The 20,826-nt window shown below is 43.5% G+C and overlaps 1 protein-coding gene and 1 long non-coding RNA gene across 9 annotated transcripts in view; one reads left to right on the forward strand and one right to left on the reverse strand.

Moving 5' to 3' along the window:
- The window catches only part of CASK (calcium/calmodulin dependent serine protein kinase), a 123,508-nt gene that overhangs the window by 26,747 nt on the left and 75,935 nt on the right, over positions 1-20,826 (forward strand). For all 7 annotated transcript variants that reach the window (XM_082219822.1, XM_082219824.1, XM_082219820.1 and 4 more), the window contains one exon: positions 6,283-6,395. In XM_082219822.1, coding sequence (XP_082075948.1) covers positions 6,283-6,395 — 113 coding nt within the window. The remainder of the gene's footprint in view (positions 1-6,282; positions 6,396-20,826) is intronic.
- LOC309530793 lies at positions 6,741-8,302 on the reverse strand. 2 transcript variants are annotated; one of them, XR_014218895.1, is made up of 2 exons: positions 7,745-8,302; positions 6,741-6,842 (listed from the first exon to the last, which is right to left on the reverse strand). It is a non-coding gene; the product is annotated as an uncharacterized lncRNA (long non-coding RNA). The 2 variants fall into 2 exon arrangements; XR_014218896.1 differs by lacking the exon at positions 7,745-8,302 and adding an exon at positions 7,146-7,309.

The following is a 20,826-nucleotide window of genomic DNA, read 5'->3' on the forward strand; positions in this document are numbered from 1 at the left end:
CCCATAATAGGTGATGGTGACTAGCAGTATTGCTCCATTTGTTTATGCTTGCACACAGCAAGAACTGCTGAGAGGGAGGGAAAGATTCTATTGAGGATCCTTTCCCACAAGTACAGTGGTGAGAACTTTATGCACAGGAGGAATTGTGTTCCATGTCTCTAGACGCTTTATGAAACCTTGTAAAATGTGTGAACAGATGTCAATTCCAGCAGGACTTTCTGTAGTCTAAATAGGGCATTGCACAGTTCTTCCTACTGTGCCATGTAGAGAAGAGCTGAGTTCCTTGATCCAGCTGGTCATTTGAATCTAGCTTTTTAGTTGTTTAGTATTCACATTTCTACAGGCCAAATTTTATCCACTTTCATAGTATGCATCTGTAGTGCAGCAGCATTATTTATTTAACTTTTATAGGCAAAAAGGTACAGTTGAGTGATAGCATAATAAAGAGGTGGAAACTGTTCATATTCTTAGACCACAGCAAACATTTGTAGGAGCCACAAAGGATTAAACTGTTTGATTGCTATAGTAATTGTTAGGCAAAGTGGGGGAATAACACTGAAGATTGAAAGACTTGAATGGTTGTGATGAAGAACAGCATGCTTGACTATGCTACCACTCAGTGGATTTGTAACTGGCTGACTGACCGAACCCAAAGGGTGCTCATCAATGGTTCCTCTTCATCCTGGAGAAGAGTGACTAGTGGGGTGCCACAGGGTTCTGTCTTGGGCCCGGTCTTATTCAACATCTTTATCAACAACTTGGATGATGGACTCAAGGGCATCCTGATCAAATTTGCAGATGACACCAAACTGGGAGGGGTGGCTAACACCCCAGAGAACAGGATCACACTTCAAAACGGCCTTGACAGATTAGAGAACTGGGCCAAAACAAACAAGATGAACTTTAACAGGGAGAAATGTAAAGTATTGCACTTGGGCAAAAAAAATGAGAGGCACAAATACAACATGGGGGACACCTGGCTTGAGAGCAGTACATGTGAAAAGGATCTAGGAGTTTTGGTTGACCACAAACTTGACATGAGCCAACAGTGTGACGCGGCAGCTAAAAAAGCCAATGCAATTCTGGGCTGCATCAATAGGAGTATAGCATCTAGATCAAGGGAAGTAATAGTGCCACTGTATTCTGCTCTGGTCAGACCTCACCTGGAGCACTGTGTCCAGTTCTGGGTACCACAGTTCAAGAAGGACACTGACAAACTGGAACGTGTCCAGAGGAGGGCAACCAAAATGGTCAAAGGCCTGGAAACGATGCCTTATGTGGAACGGCTAAGGGAGCTGGGCATGTTTAGCCTGGAGAAGAGGAGGTTAAGGGGTGATATGATAGGCATGTTCAAATATATAAAAGGATGTCATATAGAGGAGGGAGAAAGGTTGTTTTCTGCTGCTCCAGAGAAGCGGACACAGAGCAATGGATCCAAACTACAAGAAAGAAGATTCCACCTAAACATTAGGAAGAACTTCCTGACAGTAAGAGCTGTTTGACAGTGGAATTTGCTGCCAAGGAGTGTAGTGGAGTCTCCTGCTTTGGAGGTCTTTAAGCAGAGGCTTGACAACCATATGTCAGGAGTGCTCTGATGGTGTTTCCTGCTTGGCAGGGGCTTGGACTCGATGGCCCTTGTGGTCTATTCCAACTCTATGATTCTATGATTCTAAGCAGCATTATGTATGTCAGGGGTCAAACTTACCGCGCCTCGGGTCAGTGTTTCCAGCGCCGATCGCACAGACAGCGGGAGACTGTGTGCCCATACGCGTGCGCACACACTATTTCCAGTTCACTTCCGGGTGGGAGGAGCACCGGAAATAGCTTGTGCACAGGCCTCTTCCAACGCAGATGTGCACCGAAATAACGTTTGTGCATGTGCAAATAACGTTTGTGCATGCACAAAAGCTATTTCTGGTGCTCTGTGCAGCGCAGCGCTGGTAACAGCAAGTGGCGGGGGTCACCGTGGGCCGGATAAACGAGTCCCTCGGACCTTATCCAGCCTGCGTGCCTTAGTTTGGGGACCCCTGGTATATGCTGCGAGAGAGGAAAGAGTTGAATATCTCTTCAACTGTGACCAAGTAGGATCTGTCGGTGGGATGATGCTTCTGAGCCTCATGAATACAAAATACACTAACGTTTGTATGTCCTGTGCTTGCGCTTATTCTGTTAGGTGGGTAATCTTTTGAGGTCTACAAAGTTTCCCATTGTGCACTGTTTTCTGCACTTGCTTAGAGGTCAAAAGATGATGTCTTGCTCTAATCTAGCTCTTGCTGCTTTCTGCAGGACACAGTGGTAACTCCATGGTCCAGCGCCACATCAGGCCCAAGCCCCTAGTTAATCAGTACCTTCCAAAGGTGGTACTTCTTCAACTTGTGAAACCTTCCCCTCCTCAATTTGCTTGGCACTGTTGCTAGGTCAGAGGTGCTTAAGAAAGAGCACTCGTTCTTGTTTCTCTTGCACAGTCAGTAACACCTCCACCCTGGTGCAGTGCAAGAGAAAGAAAGGATGCCTTTAGAAGGTATTCTCTGTAGCACTCAACAGGTGTGCATGCTTAGAAGAAACACTGTGCTTACTCTTCCCAGATCATTCTGTGGAGAACAAAATGCTGTTCCTCCTTTCCCACCACCACCACCACCGAGCTCTGATGAGAGTGAGTGGAAACCCTGTCTTTTATTCTTCAGAGGTGGTTCCGTGAGGAGCAAAATACAGCATTTCCCCCAGCTGCGAACAGAGTCTTGTGTGCCTGTGTTCATGCTTCTGCCTGCATATGTGTGTGTACATGTATAAGTCTGAAACTGCCAGATGTGTGTGTGTGTGTTGAGTGTGCATGTGCACTAGGGCTGGGCAAGTTCTGGTTTTCAAGATCGTGATATATCACCAGCTAACAATTGCAGTATAGTGATATATCACAACGCCTGAAATAAGGAGGGGTGGCTAGGCTGTGGAGGGAGGGGAGGGAACAGGAGGAGCTACCGGGAGGAAGGAGGCAGCCTGCTTACTCGGTCGCAGGCAGGCGAGCACCTTCTTAGGCTCTCTCTGCTGAGGCCATCACTCTTATTAAAAGAACCTCACACAGTCTCACACAAGGCTTATCTTTTCTGTGTGTGATCATCGCCTAACATGGCAGCTGGGCTGGAGGGAAGGAGGAGCAACCAGGAGGAAGGGAGGAAGAAGGAGTCTGCTTGTTCCGGTGAAGGCAGGCAGACAGGTGAGCACCTTCTTGGGCTCCCTCTGCTGCCATGGATGAGCACCATGATATATTTCTAGCTCAAAAAAATTGAAACTGTTATTGCGATCTGAACCTCAAGCGGGTTTCAATGTATTGAAATACCACCCAGCCCTAATGTTCACAGGTGTGTGGTCCTCAGAGTAGTCCTTCCTTATCATGGATGTCTGTCTGAAAAAGTATTTGAAGTTGTTCACAAGAGCAGTGTTTTGTTCTGGAAATGGTGTTATATACATTAACTACTTCTAAATGTCAGTGATATTGAAATGTAGCTATTTTAGAACTGTTCCATCTTTAATAAACCCTAAAGTGATCATTAAATTGCTTAATAAGCTTTATCTGACAATTGTTGTTTCCAGCTATATATAGCTCTAAAGCCAATCCTTTGGCAGTAGAATGTTTAACTAGCTTTGGGCTATAGAATGCTTAACAGGCTTTAAGGCTGATTTTATTTTTGCAAGAGCTTTAAAACTACATACAGTGAATATGCATTTCTCTTCCAATGAAACCTTCATAAGAATTTTAGAAACCATAACAAAATTTTGCATATAGTCTAAGCGCCCATGTTGCCTAAAATCTAGAAACTAATGCTGTATATATATTAGTCCTGTAAAAACGGATTCTGTAAAAGAACTTTGAAGTTATGCAGGATCACTTTATGGACTACTGTCTTCCTTCACAGAAGTAAGACTTTTGTGGGAAGAAAGCATATATGCTACAAGTGTACCTTCACATGAGATGAGCACAGTTACCTGGTATGTACAAGACGACAAGCCAAGCTATGGCATTCTGAGACTGCACAAGCATGTGGGATCTCTGAGATGAGCTGACAGCCACTTTTTCTCTCCCTAGTCCCTTTTAGTGCTATGCCATGCTTAGCATGTCATTCAAACTGGGACTCACAGTTCAGTTCTCTCCTCACTAACCGTAAGCTACAGCCAAGGTTTGTTCTTGAGTGATGTCCCTAATGAAGTGGGGACAAAGTTCTTTGCTTCAACTATCCCAATTTTCATTGGTTGTAATACTTCCAGAGATCTTCTTTATTCAGATATATCTATACTGATTTTTTTATATGTTGTTATTATGACAGTGTCAGATGCTGTTGGTGGTTGTTTGTGAGTAACCACGCAGGACTCTGACCTGGCTTTTACTGGTTTTATTGTGCAAACTATTTACAGTGCAGATCTACCAAGTTCATGTCCGTCTCAGTCACTTGCTGAATCCGGGAGTGGCCCCTTCTGGCTTCTCCCTCAACATAAGAACTTCGGCACCCCAAACCCCCTCCTCCCCTCCTTGCGTTTCACCCCTCTGCGCAAGCTGGGCGACGGTAGCGTGCGTCCCTCCTGGCCAGCCTGGTGAGGTGAGGTGCTGGGGCTCTCAGCAGCATCCTCGAGCCCTTCCCTCGCTTGGCTGGCCCCTTCCCTCTCTTCTCCACTGGAGGTGTGGCTTTTCCCACTGCTGGAAGAGGAACTGCTCCTCAGGAATTTGGGAGGCGGCTCCCCTGCCTCCCTCCCCTGTTCTGATGGCAGTCCCTGACAGACAGATTAACATTAGCGAGACTTAAACATTTGTTTCTTTTGGCATTACCCAAAAAAGCACAGAGCAGAATAAGAAAGTATGTTTTTATTATTTTACATGAAAAATCTGCATGGGGTTGAATTGTAAACCTATGATCAGCCAAGTGATGTGAGTCCTTTGGCTTAATATTTTAAGATTTTGTTTGTAAACTAATACAATAACTCCTCTGAAGATTGATATAATAGAATAAATTTATATACACAAGTTTAGGTGATACTTCTGTGTTTCAAGTTTAAATACTTGCTGGGGAAAGGAAAATACAGATATATTGCAAAACAATAGTGTACTTGAAAAGTGAGACATTTAAGTGAATGAAAGTTGGTGTGCGCATTCAGAATAACATTTTGTGTTTCAGTTCTAAAGCCCATTTGAAGCCCCAGATTTGTTTTTTGGGGGGCAGGAGAGATATAAAATGCAATGTAATATCTGACTCCTGTACCTGTTTTTAAAGGGAGGATAAGGGTGGCGCTGTGGGCTAAAGCCTCAACGCCTAGGGCTTGCCGATCGAAAGGTCGGCGGTTCGAATCCCCGCGGCAGGGTGCGCTCCCGCTGCTCGGTCCCAGCGCCTGCCCACCTAGCAGTTCGAAAGCACCCCCGGGGGCAAGTAGATAAATAGGTACCGCTTACCAGCGGGAAGGTAAACGGCGTTCCGTGTGCGGCTCTGGCTCGCCAGAGCAGCGTTGTCACGCTGGCCACGTGACCCGGAAGTGTCCCCGGGAAGCGCTGGCCCCCGGCCAATAGATGTGAGATGGGCGCACAAACCCCAGAGTCTGTCAAGACTGGCCCGTTCGGGCAGGGGTACCTTTACCTTTACCTTTAAGCAGCTTTCTGGACAGAGATATTGGAATGAAAGTTGGCTTTATTTATGTTATTTATGTTACTTACTTTTTATTTATTGGATTGGTATATTGCCCTTCATCCAACAATCACAGGGTGGTTCACAACATAAAAATACAAAAATAAAGAGCATAATACTTTATATGTGCTTCCAAGCAGTTATATGCCTGCTTCTGTATATGCCTACTGTTCATGGGCCTTTTGGGGATAGCTCTACAGGTATAAGTGAAAAGACTATTTGATTCTTACCTTATAAAAGGGATTTCTGATGCCTGAAGTGATGTCGCACATAGCAGTCGTGTGTAACTGGTGCCCATGGCATTTCCTCAAAATGTGCCCACTTGTCCAAAAAGGTTGGCAACCCTTGCTGTAGAGTCATACCCGAAAGATTTTTAGTGTCTTCTATGCTGGTGTTAATTCCAGAAACATAAGCTTTGGCAAAACTGACTAAAACCAATGTAATAACCATAAGTAATATTTAGAATGATGGTTTTTTCCTGTATATGACTAAAAATCACTGTAAACCTCTCAAAATTTCATGTTAGTAGTAGTTAATCAGATCAAAAAGAAAAGAAAAGTTATATGTGAACTATTTTGGAGCTTACACTCAATTAACTATGGGCTATCTTCTTTTCTAGGGGTCCATTCAGTGTTGTGCGGCGATGTATCAACAGAGAGACGGGGCAACAGTTTGCTGTGAAGATTGTCGATGTAGCAAAGTTCACCTCAAGTCCAGGATTAAGTACAGAAGGTGAAAATCAGTGGTTATCTTTCCTTTCCTTTCCTTTCTTTTTGGTTGTACGGTATTCTACACACACACACACACACACACACGTAGCTCAGTTGGTTAGCATGTGGTGCTATTAATGCCAGGGTTGCAGGTTTGATCCCTGTATGGGACAGCTGCATATTCCTTCATTGCAGAGGATTGGACTAGATGATTCTCAGGGTCCCTTCCAATTCTTCAATTCTATGATTCTATATCTCTAGTCTCGTTTTGCTATTTCTGTGATCCAGGGGCTCAATGTAAACTTCAACAGTGTGCAGCACCAATGACAAAGGCATATGCTAGAAATAATTAGAAAGGAGGCTGAAAATAAAACAGCTGACATTCAATGTCTATATATCTACAGTGTAGCCACATTTGGAATCCTGTGTATAGTTCTGGTCAACCCATCTCAGTCAGGATATTGTTGACCTGGAAAAGATAAAGAAAAGTACAGCTAGAATTATCAGGTAGTTGGAGCACCTTGTAAGGGAAAATTGAAGTGTTTCAAAAAAAAGGATGATGTGGGGCATTCTAACAGTTTATAAAATTATTCATTGTACATAGAAGGAGAATCCAGCATTCTTTCTAGTTTTCCCATAATATTAGAGCTTTGGGTCACCCAGTGGAATAATTAGCAATAGATTCTGGACAGATTAAATTACTACTACAAAAATCACATAGTTAATTTATGGAATTTGCTACCACAATATGTAGTGATGGCTGCTGGTTTACCTTTACAGTATTGTGGATACGTCTGTCTGTGGTGACTAGTCATGATGGTTATGTGGAGCATGAGATGCACAATCTGCCATGAATGCCAATAGCTGGAGATCAGGAGTGAAGGAGTACTGTTGTCTTTATGCCCTGCTTGTAGGCTTTCTGGAAGCATCTGTTTGGACACTAAGTAAAACAAGACGCTTGACTGAATGAAACTTTGGTCTGATTCAGCAGGGTTCTTCTTGGGTTCTTAAAAAAATGTTTGCATATTTTACACAGTCATACAAGTGGATTTATAATCTACATATACTTTTATCTGCTGATGCCATGTATACTGGAGTTTTATTCTTCTGGAGTCTATAAAGCAGAAGCAATATTCAGGATAAAAAAAATCTTTAACATATTATATATTTCATATTGCTTGTATAGATCTATGGTATCAGTTTTTATTACGAGACAGTAGCTTGCAAATATGTAAATATATTTGTTAAAATCCTGCCATGTTAAACAGGCAAAGAGGAGGGACTCCAGCTCTGTTCCAGTGGTGTAAAACCTCCAGACCATAGGCTTAATTAGACCCACCATGCCTCCTCATTGGCCTGCCTTCCCCATACCTGGTGTCTGGAGAGGGGGACAGGGTCTTTCTGGGATGTGTTTCCCCTGCTCCTGTTGTTGCTCCACTTCCTGTCTAGGGTTTGCTTGCTGTGGATGTGGAGATCTGTCTACCAACCCCAGCAAACAGTAGGAAAAGCATATGTGGCATCTCGGGGCAGTCACTTCCTTTGGCAAGTGCATGACAGAGGAAAGTAAAGAAAGTGTGCTAAGCCTCATTGCTTAGTGTCTATGCTAGAGGCAACACCATATGTTGTCTGACAGACTACCACAGAGCTTGCCAGAACATAAGACCCCTGCTTGGTTTTTAGCCTCACAGGGAACATCTAGTAGTGTGCTGGTCATGGTCAGTGCTGAAGAAGATGAGGGTGAGTCTTCCTCATGGTTTGCATGAGATGGGCAGTTCCTTGGCCCCAATAATTGTACCTGTTGGAGAGGAGTCTGCTGAGAAAGAGAGTGGAAGGAAGAATGAGTGGTGCCACCTTAGTGTTCAACTATTGCTCATGCTTCAGTCACCACCCCACCCCATGGGGAGAGGGGTAGATTTCATTGACTGTGAATCCCTTCCCCTCTGGGAGTTTCAGGACTCTGTATATGTGGTGACAGCTTGTTTTGCTCCATGTGTCTGCGATCCTACAGGGCAACCTTCTCATGAGTTGGGCCAGCAATGCTGATGGTTGGAGCAGAACACCTGGCTTTTGTCAACAGAGTGCTTAACTCCACATGGGGCTGTGTGCTTCCACTGTGTAGAAGACACTGGTTCTCACTGTTGTGCTGGGGGTGGGGTGGGGAGTATGCTGTAGAAATACAGTTCAGACAAGATCTAGGCTATGCATATGTCAAAGGGGTTGGAGAGCAGACATGGAAGACTGTCACAGTTTGCAACAAATGTTTGCCCTTCCCCTTTCTTGTCTAGGTGGACTGCTCTGTTCTGACACCCACCAGTTTGTTGCAGTGAAGTGGTGGCTCTTGTTGGGTATTTGGGTCTAGAGTCCCGAGGCAAGGTACTGGTTAGAGATCTAGTAAGAAAGGTTTTAGCAAATTGCTTACATTTCTATATGTGTTTTGGAGAAAGTGCTCCCTTTTCTTACAAATAGTTCTTGTCACCCTTGTGAGCTTTATGACATGGATCCAGAGGGATGTAGCCCTATGTCACATGCCCTACTGTCATCTTTCCGTGTCGTGTTCACATATACTGGTGGCGAGCTGTGAAAAGGTACTCAGATACACCATTCCTGTGCACATTCATGGCAACATGAGTTGCCACTGTGGAAGTAGCTATTTGTAAGTTTCTCCTTCAATTGATTTTAATTGGAGAGAAGTCGTTTGTACAAGGTCTGGGCCAGTGTCAAGTTGTGCCATTGAGTGCATGGCTTCATGCCTTATCTGTTCCAAAAGGGTAGCCAACATGATGCCCTCCTAATATTTTGGACTTCAGCTCTCATGAGCTCCAGTCAGCATGGCCAATGGTAGAGAAGGATGGGCATTGCAATTTCAAACATCTGGAGGACACCATGCTGGCTACCCTTTCATTTTGGCTAACATTATTAGCTGTCTTCAAATATTTGATGAGCTGCTGTGCAGAAGATGGAGTGCACTTGTTTTCCATTGCTCAAGGGTGCAGGACCAGAATCAAATTGCAGGCAAATAACTTTCAGCAAAACAATAGGAAAACTTCCTTAACAGTACAAGTTGCTCATCTATTGAGCAGATTGCCTCTGGAAGTGGTGGGCTCTCAATTGCTTAAGGTATTTAAGCATAGGCTAGATTGCCACCTATGAGGGATGTTGTAGTTGCAACCTGCATTGTAGTTCCTTCACTAAGCAGGATTTCAGACTCGATTACATCCAACACCCTTTCCAACTCAGTGATTCCTAGCACATGTGTTCAGAGCAGGCAGAGCTATAGAGCTCCTTGCTCTGACTTTTAATTATGTTGCTTTCCATCCACACCCATTTCCTGCCTTATTTGAATTACTTATGAGGATGCATCTCTCAAGGTCAATTATCACATTTTGGCACCTTTTTCTGAGACAGCTTCCCAGTCTTCTGATTTTATGATCAGATGACAGGAATCACAAATCAGGAAAACATAAAAACTGCCCATGTAAATGTATCTTTTTGCACCAGCGGCATCTGTTTCTTGTTGGGAGGATAGGAGGAATCAGTGATTAATTTTGTTCAGTGATAAGAGGAGAGGTGGTCATCTTCTTGAATTATTCTAGCTTTAAGTCAAGGTTGGAGAGCACTTGTTTTGAACTAGGGCATCACTAATTTTGACAGACGGAAGACTTCACTTCAAAACTACATGTGCCCACATATATAGCTTTATTTTTTTTATTTGTCTGCTCCAACACATACAGCTATGTTCATGCACAGCCATTGTTCTTTAAACACATACCAGGCATTCATATACATGTTCATTCACACGCCCCCCCCCCTTTTCTATTAAGGAAGCAACAGTGGACTGTAACAAAGATGCTTCTGCTTCTCCACTAGAAAGGCAGAAGCAATAGTGGAAGCAAAGAAGATGAGAGAAGCTCCTAAGCTGGACAATGGTTTATGAAATATTACTAACAACAAGCGTTCTTAATTTATGTATTACATTTATATCCCACAGAAGTCAAGGCAGCACACAGCATTCCCCCTCTCTCCATTTTATCATCACAATAACATTGTGAGATAGGTCAGGCTGAGAGTTAGTGACTAGCTCAAGGTCACTCAGTGGAAATTGGAACCCTGGTCTCTCTAGTCTTAGTCCAGCTCTCTGACTACATCACACTGGCTCGGAATGAAGAAAGTTTTTAGAGACAAATATAAATAGAGCCTATTGTTTTTAATCATCGGCACTACATTTGATTTTATGCACATTATAAGAATACAGATGAACAAATATTAAATAATGTCCTTTAGCAAGAGGAATCTTAGAGCCTGGCCATAGTAATGTTTTCTCAGAAGTTCTACTGATTCTACTAGAACTTACTTCAAAGTAAATGTGCACAGAATCCATCTCATTCAGATTCACAATGCTGTTGCTATTAATGATTGTGGTATAAATCATATCCCCCCCTATCGCATTTTGAAAAATAAAAAGGCCTAGTAGGTTTTTGCTTTTAAAATACAATTACCTAAGAAATGGATGCTTCATGGGGGAAAATGAGTATTATTTCATTGATCCTTCTTAATGGTGAAGCAGTCACTTTCCATATATGCATAACACATAAACGAGAGGAGGGAAATTATCAAAAGGTCCATGTAATGCAGGTATGTTGTAATGGAACAAAAATTGTATTAAATGCCTTGTAATGAATTCTGACAACTAGCAAATCTAGTATATGCAAAATTCTATTGAAGCAAATATTAGTATTCATGTTATTTGGTTCTGTGTCATCAGTCTTGGTAGTGTTGTAATTTATCACTTCAAATACAGTCCATTGACACTTTCTCAGTGTTCCAGGAAGTAGCAGAATCTACTGGGCATTATATGTATTTGTGATGGCAGAATCAGTTAGAGTATTAGTATTGTTTGTGTCATATAAAAGTATACTGATACTATTTGGGGTTTAAAAAAATAAGCTTTCAGATACTGTAGTATAAAAATGATTCACATATACAAATATCTCAGTGCACCCACAACCACCTTTTCAGCATCTTTGCTAGCCTAGGCAGCTGAGTAGACGGTGGGGACTGTCAGAATACTGGTATTGAGCATCTGTGACCACTTGTGACAAATCCCCTCAAATGTCTTACCCCTAAGTTTTAGAGGAGAAAATCACTTTGAAAGCAGGTTTCAGTTACTGCGACAATTTCAACCATCACACCAATACTCTTTTCTCCCCACATCTCTTGCCATTATTGCAACACTGATAAGTACCTACTGTGCGTGCCATGCTGCTAAATCCAAAGAATGCCTAGCAACGAACTGGTCTTTATAATGTTATCAACATGGCCATTTAAAGAACCACGTGCCTTTTACCAATGACATTTGGAAGGTGGTAAAACAGTCCAGAAAGAATTGTAATAGAAAGAATTGCAACAGAATTGATTGCTAATCAATATGTAGAGACAGAGGGAGAAGGAGACGGGGAAAGATACATGTTCAGTTGGCCCCTTGACAAAGTGCAGTGATTGCCATATGTGAACAAAAGGGGTGGGGAAGTGGTTAGGAATAAATTAATGTGGATGTGCACAGGGGGAACTATGACTATTGCCTGGACACAAAGCTGAGTAGAAGTTATGGAAGTTTTGAACTTGAGGAAGCATGGTTCATTTATTCAGGGACATTTCAGTGTACTACAGTGGTACCTCAGGTTGTGAACAGAATCCGTTCCGGACGCCCGTTCTCAACATGAAAAGAGTGCAACCCGCAGCGGCGCATCTGTGCACTCGCGGGTTGTGATTTACCGCTTCTGCGCATGCACGAGCGACGAAACCCGGAAGTAACCCTTTCCGGTACTTCCGGGTTGCCGCAGGACGTAACCTGAAAGAACGTAACATGAAGCGAACGTAACATGAAGCAGACGTAACATGAGGGATGACTGTATAGTATAGTACAGTATCAAAATAATTATTTTGGGATATACTGTACAACCAGAAACAGTATCCATGCCTCTCTTCAAGAGCTTTGGCTATTCTTCTACATTTCTCCATGCCATATTGTGGTGAACAGGGATTTTTAACTCTGACAAATATGAAAGATCAGAAAAGAGAATGGCTTCTTAATGCTGATGAGAGTTTGTCTGTCTCAAATTAGACCTGATATAAATGAGATTACCTAGCAAAAGCAAGCCCACACTTCTCATTAAGTTCGTATATATACTTAAGGCACATATGTAAGAGGCTCGTTTATAAATATATTTTGGGAATGATTCATTTTCTCATGTAGATGCATTGTTTTATACTTTCTGGATGTCCCGTGATCATAATATAAAGTAGTTGTGTTTTATGTTATAAATCAAGTACTGCTAGGAGTTGTTTCTTTTTGTTTTCCAATGTATTTCCTACTAATAAAAGGATCAGTGTGGTGTGAGCAAATTTTTATTCTGACTGGCCCAGAAAAAAAGTTTAAGAACCACTGGTGTTAAATATTGATTTCAAATTCAGGAAATGCTCAACTATATTATTTTACAATTACAATAAGATTGTAGTACTAATTTTTATAGAGGGTGGTAACAATAAGAAATATCTGCTGGTCAAGTGATAAAAGCAACCATAGTGGCAGTAAAATAAGATAAAATCCTGAGCATGTTGGCAATAAGGTTTTTATGAATACATTACACTGTAGCAATGGTGACAGTAACTCATTGCAGGTGTGAACGATAAACCCAAATATAAATTAACTTCCAAGACCTTGTCTAGGAATAGGCACTAGAGATGATATTCAGGGAATGGCTAAATATGTACATGAAAGGAGGTAAGAAATTTGCACTTAATTAAATGTCTGCATAGGATAATGGTTTATTTGGATGATTTCTCAAATCTAAGCTTTGTGGGTGTGTTTTTGAAAAAATCTGGACCAATTTTATACAACAAACTTCTTTTCTGCCACACATCTAGGATGTTGAAGGAAACAGAAAAGCTTGCAGACATAGTCATATCTTACAGTTTTAGACTACAGTAGTTATAAACAGTACAGGGCTTGATCCATGCACATGGAGGGATTATCATAGGACATGTTTCTTTACCCAAGTGTATGGGTGATTTGTATGTGCATTATTAGCAGTGGAAGACCTGTGTACACCTCCTAGAGATAGAGAGGGAGGCTGGATAGGAATGTGGGAAACAAAGACAGACTTCCTGTGTGTGCATCATCAATGTGAGAAAACATGGCTCCAATTAAGTCCCATGGAGATCCCTCCACGTTCAGGTGCTGTCCTTTTGGTGAACTAGATTATGCCCACTCTGAAGAATCAAGCATAGTGATGCTTATCGCCTAAAAATGGTTCATAAAGTAGAAACATTATCATTAATTGGTGCAGTTGAATTAGAACTATTAAGTGAATTAGAAGTTTAGCTTAATTTAAGAGCTCTCTGAAAAGTTGCTGTAAAATGCTGAATGATTCTGTGTCAAATACAACCTCTTGATTTAATCTGAATTATGATCTCTGTACAGTATAGATAATGGTTTAACTGCAAGTGTCACTCCTGCAAAGTGAAATTAATAGTTAGCTGAGTGAAAATTGTGAGTATGCCCAGTAGAGCTTTTTTCACTCTTTGGTTTTTTGTTGTTGTTTTTTAATGAAGCCCAAGCCACATGCCATGCTTTTGGTTTTGAAAGTGTCCTCCTTTGGTGAATGAAGGAAGAGAAAAACAGGAGCAGCTGTTTAAGGAATGGATCTAAAGTTCCCTTTGGGTACATGGAATTTCAGTCTTCCTATCTTTTAGCTTTAATCCATGAATGCAGTATCTTCATGCACAAGCAATTCTTTTAAAGTGCATCCCCAGTTTACTACTTAAATTCTCCAGAGTTTTAAAAACTTTTTAAAGCCCAATTCAATGGTCTCTGGGAGGATGCTTGAATTAGAATCTGAACTTAAAACTGCTTTACCATATTGTGCCCAAGAGCATTAGTGTTTTGTAGAAATTAACAACTACTACCTCCCTTGGTCAGATTGCTCTGCGCTAAAGAAATTGCGCCTGGTATTTTCCTATATGTTTGTAGTTGTAGGGTTGTCTTTAGAGTCAGCTGTAATGAGGAACTCAAGCAGGTAAGGGGGAGACTGATTATCATACTCTTGATGCACATGATCTTCCCCTCTCCTTTTAAAAATATGTCCATTCAGTCAGATGAATTGGATTGCTACGTTATGAAAAGTAATATTTTATTTCCAAATCTGGACATTTATTCTCTCCCCTCCCCCTTCCCTCAGATAAGTGAATATCTGTGAAACTTCAGTAGTGAAATTTTAAATGTCCTTGGGCACAATCCAATTAAGCAGATTTTAAGTTTGATTCTATTTCAGTCAGAATTAAACATGCTGTACTTTTGTCTGAATAGTACCTCTTATTTTTATTGTTCTCGTGTGGTTGTGTTCCTTTACAAAATAGTTATTTTCCGCTGTATTTTGAAGTAACCTATGTCTTGGAGTTGAAATTTCTAGCTATTTTATTGTCCATCTTTGCTTCTGAAAGGCTTTGATTAGCTCTGAGTAAAAATGCACTGCTCAGTAATTTGGCCTTTTGTTATTAGTAGGGTGTGGTGAGTCAGAAGTTATATTTGTAGAATTCTCTATGCAAAAGAGTGTCTAATTATGTAAAGACCTATGCCCCTGTCCCCCCCCCCCCAATTCCTTACTGGTTAAATTCTAGTAATTGCCTAAAAAGAAACTACAGTATCTTTTAAGGCCAACAAACCATACATATTCATTGTCCTCAAGCACAGTTCTGTGTGTTTGCATTCTATGGCATGTCAGCCTTTAAATGCTTTAAATTTCCTATCTATCCTGTGTAAATCATGTCAGCTGATTCTGATAGCGTCTCAATCCTATAAAATAATCTTCCGCTTATCAGAAAATAGTGTGGTATTCAAAATAGCATGACATTTCTCCTCTTCCCTCATGCTCACCCCAAATATGCTCTTGGGAGTTTGGGGAATACCCAGAACAGATTTAGGGGGCACAGAGGGAGGAGAGGGGGAGATGATTCTGTCAGTGGAAGGATTTCTCTTTGCACAGCAGAACAATATTCTTAGCCCTATATTGAATACAGTGGTACCTCGGGTTAAGAACTTAATTCGTTATGGAGGCCCGATCTTAACCTGAAACTGTTCTTAACCTGAAGCACCACTTTAGCTAATGGGGCCTCCTGCTGCCGCCGCCATGCGATTTCTGTTCTCATCCTGAAGCAAAGTTCTTAACCCGAGGTAATATTTCTGGGTTAGCGGAGTCTGTAACCTGAAGCATCTGTAACCCAAGGTACCACTGTACAGCACATACTAACTAGACCACAATAAGCAACCTTTTTGGCTCCATGGCCTAGATCTGGGTGGTCCAGCCTCTCAGACCAAGTGAAAATGCAAGACTACTTCAGTACAGAACCTGTGGGCCACACACCAAAATAAATTTCCATATCGTAAATTAAAGTGTTCACAATATAGTTCATATTATTTAATATACCAAATTAAAAGATTTAATGTATTTATTTATTAAACAAAATTTAATGCACAAATTATTTTAGAAGGCTATGCTCTGCCTCCCTGCCCTCCCCTCCTCACAGGACCACTGGTGCCACCGCAGAACATATGAGCATTATGGGAAGGCTGGGAGGAAGGAGCAGAAGGAGAACCAACCACTGCCACTGCTGTTAACTTCACCCGTACACACACACCCCACCCCACACGCATGCTATGGGGCAGTGCAGCCTGCAGCCCACCCTCTTCCCTCATCCACCCATCTGTGGCCCTGCAGATGCTGCTGACCTCAACCTCCCATCATACACAATAAGCACAGACAATAGGCAGGGATAGCAGACCAACAACATTTGGAGGATCGTAGATTCCCCATCCTGGTCGTAAACTTGTGTGCAGTTACTCAAGAGTAAGTCCTATTTATTCCAATGGGTCTTACTCTAGAATAAGCTGAGATTTCATCCCACGTGCCCTTAACAAAAGCTTCATCCATCTATGATTGAAAAGCAGCAAGAAAATTCTGTGTGAGCACAAACTGCCTACTTGCCTGCTGCTTTTTTTTTAAAGCCATGCTGTCAACTGACCCTAGTGGCTCTGAAGGACACAAGGGGGCTATGCTTAGGGACACATAGCACAACTAGGGCCCCTGGAATGAGCAAGAGCACCAGAGCCCAAGCAGCAGAAGGATGAAGAGAGCAGGCAGCCCATGACATCCATTCCCCGCTTCCCAGCCCAAAGGCTGTCTCTGAAAAGTATGTACGTCATACTCCAAACTTTGATCTGCAGTTCATCAGCCTGCTCTCACCTCTACTTACCTGAGCTACCCTTGGTTTGAGGATGAAAACCACCAAGAAACCACCAGTCACATAGCAATGAGCAAAATAACCCGTGGTACGAGTCATAAACAGGGAACTTTGGTTGTTGTTAAGTGCCGTGCCATAAAGGAGGAAGAGGGCAAATGCCGTGCTTCACAGGCTGTAGTGATTTGCTCATTAGCACACCTGCGTAACATAGGGCCCTAGTTGTGCTATGTGTGCCTAAGCTCCACCACTGGTTCTTTAAGGTGGGGGTGATGGCAGAGGCATTTGGTTGTTTGGAAAGACAGGGACTCACTCACACCTCACAGCTACTTCTCTTCTGAATGGCTTCCAAGGACTGTCAAAAAAAGGACTATTGGGCTGGACCACCCTGGACTAGATCATCATCAGATCTTAGCCTCATGGGCCAAATTTGACAAGTGGGCAGGGTTGCCTGCCTGTCAATCACTTGACTTCACAATGACATTGGGTAATTGGATGCTTTGAAGTCCCCAAGTAGTCCCATGCAGGACTTGCAAAGAGAGCTGTATGGTACTTTAAACCAGTGTTTCCCAACCACTGTTCCGCGGCACACTAGTGTGCCGCGAGATGTTGCCTGGTGTGCCGCGGGAAAAATTAAAAAATTCGAAAGATTTTTTTTTTTAAGTCGAATTTTTGATTGGGGCGCCGTCACTAGATGACCCCTGGGGTTCCCTCCCTCCCTCCCGCTCTGCGCCTCCCTCCTCCTCCTCCGGGGAGGCCCTTCCTGGCTCTCGGCCAAGGCTTGGCGGCTGCCACTCACTCACTCGCTCGCCCACCCGTCCCTCCATCCCTGCACCTGGCCTCTCCCCCTCCGTCCCCGGCGTGGGGGCTGCCGGGATCCGTAGTCCCCTCGCCCTTGGGCTCCGCGCGAACTACGTTTCCCAGCGTGGCCTGGCGGGCCGGGCGTTTTGTTTGAAGCGCTCTTCTCCCGGCCATGGAATGAGCGCAGCGGCGGCGGCCGGGCGGGCAGGGGCTCTTCCGCGCAGACCCCGCGCAGCCTGCCTGCGCCCCCGCGGAGATCGGGCGGCAGGATGGAGCCCAGGGATCCCCGCGGAGGCGGAGCGGCGGAGGCTGCCCCCCAGGTAGGGCTGCGTCGGGGGGGTTATTTTTGCAATGCTGCATCCGCGCCGGAGGGGACGCATCGGACCGCGGGGAGACCCCTTGGCGGGCGTGCAAGGCAATGCATGCGTGCAGGCGTTGCATGGAGTGCAGTGCAATGCAATGGCAACGCGGCGCCCTGCATGCATGCATGCAACTTCCACCGGCGCTCCGGACTTGGCAGGTGAGGGGGGTCCCCAGTGGGCGGCAGAGAGAGCCGGGAGGGCGCAGGGGAGCCGGGGGGGAGCAGCGCTGCTCCCCGAGCCGAGCCCGGGGGAAACTTCGGCGCCGTTGCGCCGGGTGTTGGAAGCGGAGGCTGGCGGGGGCCCCTCACCTGCAAAACCTGGTCACCTCTCATATATTTCGTGCATTGCATTCATCGCCCGCTTTCACCTCCAAGGAGCTCCCGGGGGCGCGCGTGGTTCTCCCCGTGTTATCCTCGCAACAACAGCCCTGCGAGGTGGGTCAGGCGAGTGGCCCAAGGGAGCACCCAGGGATTGTTCTGGCCAGGTGGGGTGATTTGAACCCTGCTCTCTGCCCGGTCTTCGTCCTCATTTAGCCCCCACATGTGCATGACTGTGCATGACTGAGGTTTTCCCCCCTCGTCTTGGCTGTGGTGTGAGTCTGTGCTGTTAATTAATGGGGTTCTGCCTTCGGAGAAGATGAGCCAGCCCTCAAGGAGGTGATTATGTAATTTGCTAGCAATTCATGTCCCTCCCGGCGTGACGCTGCGCGCTGATGTCACGGGGCTGTAATGATAGTGTGCCTCGAGATTTTTTTCATGAAACAAGTGTGCCTTTGCCCAAAAAAGGTTGGGAAACACTGCTTTAAACCACCTGAGGTTTGGACTTTACTGCCTGTCAGTTGATGTGCTATAGAATGGAAGCTTGCTTTCTGCTGTTAGGCATGATGTTAGGTGCCAGATGTACATTTAGGATTTCAGGGGGGCGGGGAACAGCACATTCTGGCTCCTGCTGTTGGGACTCACTCTGATCTGTGGTGTACCAACAGGGTTTTCTGGGCCCAATATGTTGGAATGAGCCCTCCCCAAATGAAGATGATAGACAGCTGGGGTCTCACCTGCAGCACAGTTTGCAATGTGTCCAGCTCCCCTGTAGCAAAGAAAGAAAAGAAAAATATATTGGGGGGGCAGAAATGGATACCTGGGCCACCTTAACAATGACCTGCTGCTAAATGTCCCTGTGATAAATAGAAGAGAATTAATTGTCTGTCATTAAATACTTCAGTATATGTAGCTTTGTGCTTTATTCAAGGCAAGAGGAATGTCCTTTTTTACTTACCGTAGTGTTCTTTATGCATGCTGAGAGATCAGCTGTGTGAAAACATTTCCCATTGTGTCTGCTTGTTAACTGAAACTAGTTATTTTCCTCTCAGAATATACAGAACAGTGATTAAAAAATCCTTGATACTGCTTTTCCAGAAGATGGAGATCAGTTCATTCTGTGGTTCTTAATGTAGGACATGCAATAAAATAAAAAATGTTGTCTCTATCATGCTCCTTTAGAACAGAGATAAGTTAATTTCAGAAATGTTTGGCTCTTGGAAACATTTTTTCCTACAATTAGCTATTGTTTGGATTTCAGGTTGATGGGATTTTAAAAATCTGATTCTTCTTAGAATTATCTCCTGTGAAATAATGTTTACGACCAAGGCACAGTTACATGGAATGTACTTCTGCTATATAGAAAATGATTTGAAATCAAGCTTGCAAAATGTAATTCATACGGTATGAAAGGCTTTTTTTGTTTTGTTTTGTTTTTGTTTCCTTTAATCTTCCTTGATTTGACTTAGAATTGCTAATGAAGTCTGATTCCTGTGCTTGGTGTCAGGTCTGGTTTGCTGAAATCATAGTCAAGGTGTAATTCAAAGGACAAGTAGCAGGTTTTAACCTAGAAAATCACCTTTAGGCAAACATAGGGACAATTGCAAGCTGTTGGGTGGCTAAGCAGATATGGAGACTTGTCAGGCAGTAGCTCAGTCTTTCCTGTACCATTGCTGTGCCAGTCAAACTTCCCAAACTATTATATGATGTTGGTGCTACAAGAAAATATTGTTGTGTTGTGTGGGCACATGTATTTGTCTAGCACAAGCTTTTCGGAGGAAGAAAGCAGATTGACTGCAGCTTTGGAAGGCTTGGTTAAAAAACAGGGACCTTGGAAGGGTAATTCTTCATTTGGCAGTAGCAGTCATCTGTGGACCCATGTCCTGTTGCCCTCAGCAACTGGGGATGCCTAGTATGGCACTGCCTTTATTGTGACATCATCCATCATCCAACATTGATCTCCTGGAGCTGAAACTGAGAGCCCACACTTTTATTTTGCAAAACCTGCTTCTGTATCAAAGCATCTTGGCAATTGAAGAATTGTAATGCAATACTCGTGGTCTGGACTGACTGCCCCCCCTTTTTGTGACTCAGACACTTAGACGTATATTCCAGGTTGCAGAGTCATATATATTCAATATAGGTTGCCTTCCTATCATGCGAGGGAAACTAGTAGGTCTGAGGATTGTAGGGAGCACCGGATCCCATATTATGATAGTCAGAAAGATAGTGCACATGAATGGCTAGTTGGGTACACATGAAAATACATACAGGAACTGACAGTTTACTTAACCTCAACATGCGTTTGATGAACTTACCACTTAACGGGAAGTGTCTGATGCATATATTTTCAAAATGCCAGTTCTGCAGGAACATTGGAGGCAGAGGTTGTTGGAAGTGACTGCTAGATAAGTTTAGCAGTTGCAGCAGGGTGACAGTGAATACTAGGTTTGTGATTGTGTCTATCCATTTGTAATTTGAAAAGAACTACACTCTGCAACCTACTTGACGGTGTCCTATTCATATGCCTGTTGCTTTCTAAGGACGTGCACTCTGCCAGGCCTGGAACTGATTGGTTGGGATCCTCATGATGAGATTCAGGTGTTTACATAACCTTTACAGATCTTGTCACACATATGTTAAATGCCCTTCCATTGCATTTTATAACTGCACATGAGTT

Source organism: Podarcis vaucheri (genome assembly GCF_965113315.1).
Source record: "Podarcis vaucheri genome assembly, chromosome: 4".
Taxonomy (NCBI): Eukaryota; Metazoa; Chordata; class Lepidosauria; order Squamata; family Lacertidae; genus Podarcis; species Podarcis vaucheri.